The sequence below is a fragment of the Photinus pyralis genome, unplaced genomic scaffold (assembly GCF_008802855.1).
Source record: "Photinus pyralis isolate 1611_PpyrPB1 unplaced genomic scaffold, Ppyr1.3 Ppyr1.4_LG6, whole genome shotgun sequence".
NCBI classification, from domain to species: Eukaryota; Metazoa; Arthropoda; class Insecta; order Coleoptera; family Lampyridae; genus Photinus; species Photinus pyralis.
The window spans coordinates 5,967,713-5,977,679 of record NW_022170663.1 but is presented as its reverse complement, the minus strand read 5'-3'; the positions used below and the strand labels follow the sequence as shown (position 1 = coordinate 5,977,679).

The window sequence follows — 9,967 nt, the reverse complement described above, 5'->3', positions numbered from 1 at the left end:
TACATAAAAAAGCCCACGCGACCGTTTTTACGTCAACTAGTATAAATACCCCCTTTTCCGTCTTCTTGCCCACATTCGCCATGGATAAATTCGGACGTTCTCATACCCACGCTCAATTTGGGAAACTGCTAAAGACAAAATTTTCCATTACCGACGATACTATAAATGTGGAAAATAAGAGACTAAGTAATGTTGTGGATCCTATTGAACGTCACGATGCCCTAACGTTGCAACACTACCTATCAACAAGACTAAATCTCAACGGAAACCGGTTAATGAACCTCGCCGATCCAGTAGACGACCGCGATGCCATAAATAAAGGGTACCTCACACAATACATGCAGATTGCGAAAGCGCCCGTAGACAGTCTTCGCAATTACGTAGCGGTACTAGAGGAAGAGTTGAAAGCGGTCAAAGAAACTTTACATAAACTAATAGAGGATGCAGCAGGTGGTGAACGAGTTACACAAAGCGGCGCGCAAAAACTTCCCTCGTAGACGTACCATCATTAAAGGCTTCGATGATCTTTGGCAAGCAGATCTAGCCGAATTTATACCTTACGCAAAAGAGAATAAAGGCTACAAATACATATTAGTAGTTATCGATTGTTTTTCAAAATATCTATGGACGCGAGGGTTGAAGACTAAAACGGGTGAGGAGGTGACAAAAGCCGTACAGGCTATTTTCAAATCTACGAGACGCAGACCGAAAAATCTACAGACCGATGCAGGGAAGGAATTCTATAACAAATCATTCGCCAAATTAATGATGCAAGAACGCATTAATCACTATTCCACGTACAGTACGAAAAAGGCCGCACTGGCCGAGAGGGTTATAAGAAGTATAAAAAACCCCTTGTACCGGCAGTTTAGTTTACGCGGAAAATATGTATGGATAGATGCAATCGAATCGATCACGAGCGAGTACAATAATCGTAAACATCGAACAACGGGGATGAAACCGATCGAAGTGAAGGCCGATACAAAGCTGGACGCCTACAACCACATCAAGCTCTTCAACAATAAGAAATGTCGTTTTAATGTCGGCGATGTAGTTCGAATTAGCAAATTTAAATCCATATTTGCGAAGGGCTACACCCCCAATTGGTCCAGTGAGCTGTTCAAAATTATAAAAGTACAAATAACAAATCCGGTCACGTATTTGTTGGAAGACATGAAGGCTAAACCGATTTTAGGTGGATTTTACGAACATGAGTTGCAGAAGGCCAAGTATTCGGACGTATACTTGGTTGAAAAAGTCCTGCGTCGCAAGAAAGACAAAGTGTACGTGAAATGGTTGGGTCTGGACGAGAAATCGTGGATTGATAAAAATAATGTTGTTCTATAAGGTTATGATGTGTCGATTTGAATAAATAAATAACTAAAAACTTAAATATTTACTTTTTATTATTGTAATTCACCATACAACATATTTCCTAGTGTCTCTTTTTCTCATTATCGTTAAAAGTAATTCTCGAGTCTTTTTATAATCGAGCAATTGAGTAGAGGGCCATATTGCGGAGTCTGGTCCGCAGGTCCAACCGAGAAGTGCATCAGGATTCTCTTCGCCTTTACGGATATTTTCCAATATCCATGTGTATATCTCGCGATGACGATTGTCCTCGTGCGTATTAAATCTACACTCTATTCCCTTTTCTACGCATACTTTAATAAATAATGTTAGGGCATTAACATTGGCATATTCTGCAGATTTACAAATACTTTCATTTATTACATATGAAATATCCTTATACACACCTGCAGAAGACTTGAGTAAATTAATTACATATTGTTTGATATGAAACGGTAAACTATCAATATTACTACCACTACTACAATCACTAACATTACAGGATATTGATTTTACTAACCTATCCAGTTCAATTTTTCTCTCTATCAGTAATCTAATATTAGTTTCACATACATTTCTAGAGCAAGCACACCAACCGAAACATTCATCGGGGAGGATAATGAGGTTTATTAATGAATGTAGTGGATGAGTTTCTCAATAGAGCTTGTTTTAAAAATTGTTTATAAATGGGAATAGAAGCTTTGTATAGCTCCTCCTCCAATTGTATTTTCAAATTTTCGCTATCCATTATCCGTATTGTTGTTGTTGTTGTTATTGTTGAGGGGTTTTCTAAAATACAAAAGGTGTGGTTAAAAGACGCGAAGGTTGTGGAATATCGACATCGTCGTATTAGTCGTTAGTATGGTTGTATTAGGTAGGATTACTAAAATTACAATATCCCCAAGGCCGTGTATCGATACGATTAGCGCATATGACGCGTTTGTCATCGTGAGGACTTAATACGACCTTTAGGCCATATATACCTCTTATATATATGGTATAGGCTCTCGGGGTGAGGGACTGTTTTTCCGTCCAATTAGTTTCGCTCCTTTTTTTTCGGCAGCCCGGGTCAAGGTTATTTTGGAAGGCTTCAGTTCGGATCGAGGTTCGAACCTACTTCCCTCCGCACTTACTGCTGTATCAGAGGTCGGATAACCAACTGCGCTACCAGAACTATTACTTATCGACTGATATAGATGAGCCGTGTCTTTCCGTTTGCCTCATATTTTTGACAGTTATGCTTCTCATAAGCGTTGCGGTAAATTTGTAGACGCGGGGATTCGAACCATCGATCTTTACATTAGAACCATCCATCTGAACCACTCGGCTACCGCGCCTTAATCATATCTACGTTAAAACAATCATAGGTAGGTAATTACTTGTGCTATTTATAGAATAAAAGGAAGCATTGTAGAAAAAATCGTTCCCCGATTCTCTAATTATTAAAACGAGAATTAGTCGACGTGTTGTTTAGATTTCCTATAATTATATGACATTGCATCATCCAGCTGTAATACTAGGTAACTTGTACTATCCAAGTCGTACGTGTATGGATGTTCTTCATATTCATTTTGCGATTATGGATAAAAATAAATGTTATATGGAATAGACTTCCTGGGATGGAATGTGTAAAAATGATCGGTCAGCTATTATACAATCGTCCTCTCCCTTACTACTTCATTGTTGAAAGCATTGTAAATTTAATTACGAAGAATAATTTCAAACTCCAATACATAAATAGAACAAATGCAATTCTCGTATCATAGTACGCATTCAAAAATTATACTGGGGCGTATTAGAATTCTTTTTGGGGAGCTTCATGGTAATACAAGCGGTATTTGGCAGCTACGGGAATGAAAAAAAAAACGACTGAAGAAAAACTGCGCTACATTGGTAATCTTTCCCGCGATTTTACGTATAGTAACACTTTTGTCAAATTCTTTTTACCACCGCGCACATCAAAAGTTCGTCGGGGAACATTCCAATATAGGAAATGCACCGCGATTTTTTCGTGTCCATTTTTCTGAAGGTACCTTCTGCATTAGCGCGCACGCAAGGTCCTTTTTTACTGTGAGTTCGAAATTTCGGGCGGCTATGAGGTATCCAAATACGAGTAAGTGCATATCCTTTTTGCGGCGAAGCAATTTCTTACATTCCCCAATCTCATAATGAAGCCGCCATGCCTACTTGAACGATTCAGTATTGCATTATTATGTTCACACACTAAAAAGTGTAATTGGTCCATATTTAAAATACGCGTTGCACTCATGGCAAATGCTTACCCCACTCCAACGAGCACCCTGTCGTGTTGGACTGGAGAATGGAGATGAAAGTAAATTAATTTCAAGTTCAAAATATAAACCTATAAACAAATGCAATTCTCGGTACCTAATAAGTATCTGCTCGTCCCCGTCGTCCTTTACTGCTCTTGCACAGTACGCATTCAGCACGAACTATACTCGCGCGCACTTATCAGCTTTTGTATTACAACTCGTTAGTTATGCAGATAATTCCGTAATTTTTTTTGCATAGTTATCAAATTACCGAACTTTTTTGTCAATAAATCGTATGGAAAGCGGTACTTTTTTTCACGATTTTTACCATTCTTTTCCATGGCGTTTAGTCCTGTCCACCGTCCTGTCTTTGAACAATAGCTCAAATTTTGAGTGACAGTAAATCGCGAATGTCAATTATATTATTCAATTATGTGTAATTAAGGATCACTACGCAAAAAAATTTCGTGTACAACACGTGTTGAAAGTGTCTTTTTTCATTAATATGCTTGATTAACTCGGGCTTCGCCCTCATTAATCAAACTGCAAATTCACGAAAAAATGTATCTATTACACTAAATTTCCCGTGTAATTTTACGTATAGCAAACGTCTAATTGAAAATGCTTACCTCAACACTATTATTCAAAGCGCCTGTCGTGTTCTTGTTGGATTGGAGATGAAAGTAAATAATTATAAACAAATAAGTACAATAATGTGTTTCAAATTTTAAAATGGCCTGAGTTCGGAAGCACGCCGCACGGGTGTAAAAAATAGTGATGAATCGACTTTGTTCTTTTCTGAAACGAGAGCCGAGGAGAGCGATCATCATTTCGCAGAAATATACACACTCTCATTAGAAATTGCATTTTCAGCGCCTTATAAAAGGGTGATTATTCAAATTTTTTCCCATTTCTATTCGAGTATTGCTTGCAATTAGTCGTTGCGTTTGTGTGTTTATTAGTTACCTATCTGTTGGTGAGTTTTATTATTATTAGCAGTAGTAGTTATTCTTTTAAATTTATTATTATTTGACGTGCACGTAACTTCGAAGCGCGTTATAAAAGAGGAATTATTCAGATTTTTTCCATTCCTGCTCTAGTATTCGTTGTGTTTAGACGTGTTGTGTTTATTAGTCGTGTTGGTGAGTTTTATTTTTATTATTAATAGTTTTTTAATTTATTATTAAAATTGATTACACGTACAGGTACACGTAACTTCAGCTCGCTATAAAAGGTGCATTATTCAGATTTTTTCCATTCCTGCTCTAGTATTCGTTGTGTTTAGACGTTTTTGTTTATTAGTCGTGTTGGTGAGTTTTATTTTTATTAGCAGTAGGTTTTTTTAGTTTATTGTTAAAATTCATTAGACGTGTAAGATGTTTGCAGATTTAGTGAAACACATTGCAGGTATTTTAGGTGTGTTAAGAACTAATTACAGCGATAAATCAGTTAGGGAAGGGATAAGAGAGTGTGATAAAGCGACACGTAGGATTCGGAATTCTTTGCGTGGAGCTTTACCTATAGGTGAAAAACAACATCATGAGGCTTGTTTACGTAATATTAAATCGATGCGTAAGCATTTTAAATTAGAACAAAAGAGGGGCCAGGGTATAGCATTGAACAAAGAAACCGCAAAGCATCGCGTTCATTGGGATGACTCCATTTCAGCTTTTAGTAATAGAATACGGACTGGTGTTATTACTAATCTCAAACATAAAGACCCCAGCCGCTTCTTAGTGGACTGTAAGGTAATCTTCAAACGACAGGTTTTCAACGCCTTGAAAAAAGACGAGGCTGTGAAAGTAAATGCGATTTTTTGCGGGGAATTTGTGATTACTCAAGGGGAAAAGACTCTCAATGAGTATAAGTACTTCACAACATCAAATGCGGCAATATATAGGGGTACTGACATAGAAGAGTGGTTTGAGGAAAAGGTTAGTAAACCCCTAATGAAGAAGTTATCGGAGTTTCAGGAATGTAACAGCGGTTGGGCACTTCGAGCCGTCGTTAATTTAGGGGTTAATTTTAACAAATTTACACCTCAACTTGGGTCTTCATATGTTGAGTTACCTCCGCAAATTCAAACAAAAAAGGCCTGTGTTAACGTCAAGAACGAGGATCATGCGTGCTTTGCGTGGGCGGTGGTTTCAGCATTATATCCTGCTGATAAACATCCTCAAAGAATATCTAAATACCCTCACTACTCGTCTGTGCTTAAGCTAAAAGGGATCCAGTTTCCGATGACCATGAGACAAATTTCGAATTTTGAAAAACAGAACAATATCTCCATTAATGTGTACATTTTGAAGAAAGAGAAAAAGGATCAGTTTAGTACCCTGCCTACATACCTAACTAAGGAAAAGATGGATAAACATGTGAACCTGCTTTTAGTGCAAGACTGCTATGAACAACCCACTAAATTCCATTATGTTTGGATCAAAAATCTTTCACGGCTAGTATCTAAAAAGTTAGGCAAAAGGAATGGACAAAAATATGTTTGTGATAGATGTTTACACTATTTTCATTCTGAAGACAAATTAATTAAGCATACTGGAGATTGTATGCAGAAGAATGATACCGCAATCAAGATGCCTACGGAAGAAAAAAAGATGTTGAAGTTTAAAAATTTTAAAAATAAAATAAAAGCCCCCTTCGTAGTATATGCAGATCTCGAGAGTGTCCTGAAACCTAGCGCGAAAAAGACCGCATACCAGCAACATATTCCGGCAGCTGTGGGATACTACTTCAAGTGCTCATATGACGAATCTCTTTCATTCTACAATAGTTACCGTGGTGAAGATTGTATGCGGTGGTTTGCTGACGAGATGAATCAACTCGCGGAAGATGTCTCTACTGTGTTTCTTTGCCCCTATAAGATGCAAATGACTCCACAACAAGAAATCGAATTCCAAACAGCAACTCACTGCCACATTTGCGAACAGCCATTTACAGCAGGGCAGAAGAAGGTTCGAGATCACAATCACCTCATTCCAGAGAACAACTTCCGCGGAGCTGCATGTGAAATTTGTAACGTCAACTATCAGGACACTCATACAATTCCGGTAGTATTCCACAACTTGAGTGGATATGACGCTCACTTTCTTATAACGGATATTGCCACTAGAATGGGTGGTAAAATCGACTTGCTTCCTATAACCAAAGAAAAATATATCTCTTTTACCAAACATATCAACGAGTCACGCATCAACTTTAGATTTATAGATAGCTTCCGGTTTATGGCATCATCCTTAGATAAATTATCATCAGCTCTAACAGAATTTCCCAATCTCAAGTCACAATTCTTTGCTCTACCTGAAGATCAATTTAATCTTTTAACTAAAAAGGGTATTATGCCGTATGATTATTTAGACTCATTTACCCGTTTCGATGAGCCTTGCCTCCCTCCTCAAGATGCGTTTTACAATAAATTGGAAGATAAGCCTTGTCCCCGTAGGATGTATCGTAGAGCTCAAGAGGTGTGGAGCAAATTTAACTGCAACAATTTAGGTCAATACGTTGAGTTATATATGAAGACCGATATTCTCCTCCTTGCGGATGTATTTGAACTATTTAGATCAAGCTGTATTAGTACTTATGATTTAGATCCAGCCCACTACTTTACACTGCCAGGCTTTACTTGGGATGCCATGTTGAAACACACGCGGCAAGAGTTAGAACTCCTTACCGACCAAGATATGTTTCTTTTTATTGAGCGAGGTATTCGAGGAGGTTTGAGTCAAGTCTGCTCTAAGAGAAGAGTCCACGCAAATAATAAATACATGCCCAAGTATGATTCAGCGAAACCTGATGTATATTTGATGTACAATGATATTAATAACCAATATGGATGGAGTATGAGTCAATATCTTCCTTATGGGGGGTTTCAATGGGTAGATGCCAACATCGATGTTACTATGATCCCGGATGATGCAAATGAAGGCTACATTCTAGAAGTTGATTTGGAGTATCCAAAGCAGTTGCATGACTTACATCAAGATTTACCATTCTGTGCATTACATATCAACCCGAAAACCATGAAACCACCATCTAGAGCTAAAGAAACTTCAAAACTCATGGCAACCCTAAATAATAAAGAAAAATACGTCATCCATTATCGCGCCTTGAAACAAGCATTAGCTCACGGATTAGTTCTCACTAAAGTACATAGAGTACTAAAATTTAAACAGTCCCCTTGGCTAAAGTCCTACATTGACCTGAATACGAACCTAAGAAGAAATGCCAAGAATGAATTTGAGAAGAACTTGTTTAAGTTGATGAACAACGCAGTCTTTGGGAAGACCATGGAAAATGTTAGAAAACGACTTGACGTTAAATTATTATCCAAATGGGAGGGTCGTTATGGTGCAGAATCATATATCTCAAAACCAGAATTTAAATCTTGCGTTATATTTAATGAGAACTTGGTGGCGGTAGAAATGAATAAGCTTGAAGTATATTTAAATAAACCTATATACGTAGGTCAAGCCATTCTTGATTTAGCTAAGACGACCATATACAGCTTTCACTACGACTACATGATGGATAGATTTGGAGGTAACTGTACTGCCGTTTATACTGATACCGATAGTTTAATTTATGAAATTCGAGAGCAAGACCCGTATATGGTTATTAAAAGCGATTGTTTTAAATATTACGATACCAGCGATTTTAACCCTAACAACCCATATGACATACCTCTTGTAAATAAGAAAGTCTTGGGTATGATGAAGGATGAAAATAATGGGAAAGTAATGACTGATTATGTAGGATTGCGATCTAAACTGTACACGACCAAAGTATTAACCACCAAGGATGATTTAATAAAATTGCGTCAGAAATTAGAAGCGGAAGAGTATGAGGAGGATGAAATTGCTACGATTATTAAAAATTATGGTTTGATAAAAAAGGCAAAGGGGGTAAAGAAAAGTGTAGTCGAGACTAAAATTTCTTTTGATGATTATGTGGAATGTCTGGAGACATTTAAGCGCAAAACAGCATCTCAAAATTTGATTCGGACAGATAAACATCAAGTGTATTCTATAACACAGTCGAAAATTGCTCTAAGTCCCGAAGACGATAAGAGGTATCTAATTCCCGGCTCATTTAACACTCTTCCGTGGGGCCATTATGCTATTGATAAACCTCAAGATGTTGCCGATAACCCGATGGATGTTGATTAATGTGCAGATTTGGTATCCCTCCTAATGTATTTTTGAATTAGTTTTTCTATATCAATCTATTAATTTACCAACCCACACTTTTTTTTACTTAACCAGACCTACAATAGATTAATTCTTAACGAACTTTTGATGTGCGCGGTGGTAAAAAGAATTTGACAAAAGTGTTACTATACGTAAAATCGCGGGAAAGATTACCAATGTAGCGCAGTTTTTCTTCAGTCGTTTTTTTTTCATTCCCGTAGCTGCCAAATACCGCTTGTATTACCATGAAGCTCCCCAAAAAGAATTCTAATACGCCCCAGTATAATTTTTGAATGCGTACTATGATACGAGAATTGCATTTGTTCTATTTATGTATTGGAATTTGAAATTATTCTTCGTAATTAAATTTACAATGCTTTCAACAATGAAGTAGTAAGGGAGAGGACGATTGTATAATAGCTGACCGATCATTTTTACACATTCCATCCCAGGAAGTCTATTCCATATAACATTTATTTTTATCCATAATCGCAAAATGAATATGAAGAACATCCATACACGTACGACTTGGATAGTACAAGTTACCTAGTATTACAGCTGGATGATGCAATGTCATATAATTATAGGAAATCTAAACAACACGTCGACTAATTCTCGTTTTAATAATTAGAGAATCGGGGAACGATTTTTTCTACAATGCTTCCTTTTATTCTATAAATAGCACAAGTAATTACCTACCTATGATTGTTTTAACGTAGATATGATTAAGGCGCGGTAGCCGAGTGGTTCAGATGGATGGTTCTAATGTAAAGATCGATGGTTCGAATCCCCGCGTCTACAAATTTACCGCAACGCTTATGAGAAGCATAACTGTCAAAAATATGAGGCAAACGGAAAGACACGGCTCATCTATATCAGTCGATAAGTAATAGTTCTGGTAGCGCAGTTGGTTATCCGACCTCTGATACAGCAGTAAGTGCGGAGGGAAGTAGGTTCGAACCTCGATCCGAACTGAAGCCTCCCAAAATAACCTTGACCCGGGCTGCCGAAAAAAAAGGAGCGAAACTAATTGGACGGAAAAACAGTCCCTCACCCCGAGAGCCTATACCAACACCACGGCTGTCGAAATAAGTCGATTAAGCTGAGGCGGTAAAAGTCCCACACCCCGGCTGCCCGGACCAA

General features: G+C 37.7%; 1 protein-coding gene across 1 annotated transcript; it reads left to right on the top strand.

Annotated features, from left to right (window-relative positions):
• The first annotated feature begins 4,089 nt into the window (after nt 1–4,089).
• LOC116174878 lies at nt 4,090–9,928 on the top strand. Its single transcript, XM_031492906.1, has 2 exons — nt 4,090–4,765; nt 4,829–9,928. Exon 2 carries the CDS (start codon nt 5,000–5,002, stop codon nt 8,801–8,803), a length of 3,804 nt encoding a protein of 1,267 aa, XP_031348766.1. The 5' UTR covers nt 4,090–4,765; nt 4,829–4,999; the 3' UTR covers nt 8,804–9,928.
• Nucleotides 9,929–9,967: the final 39 nt, after the last annotated feature.

Excerpts from the sequence above, each read along its gene's own strand:
- LOC116174878 (XM_031492906.1), top strand. The coding sequence starts at position 5,000 with ATGTTTGCAGATTTAGTGAAACACATTGCAGGTATTTTAGGTGTGTTA.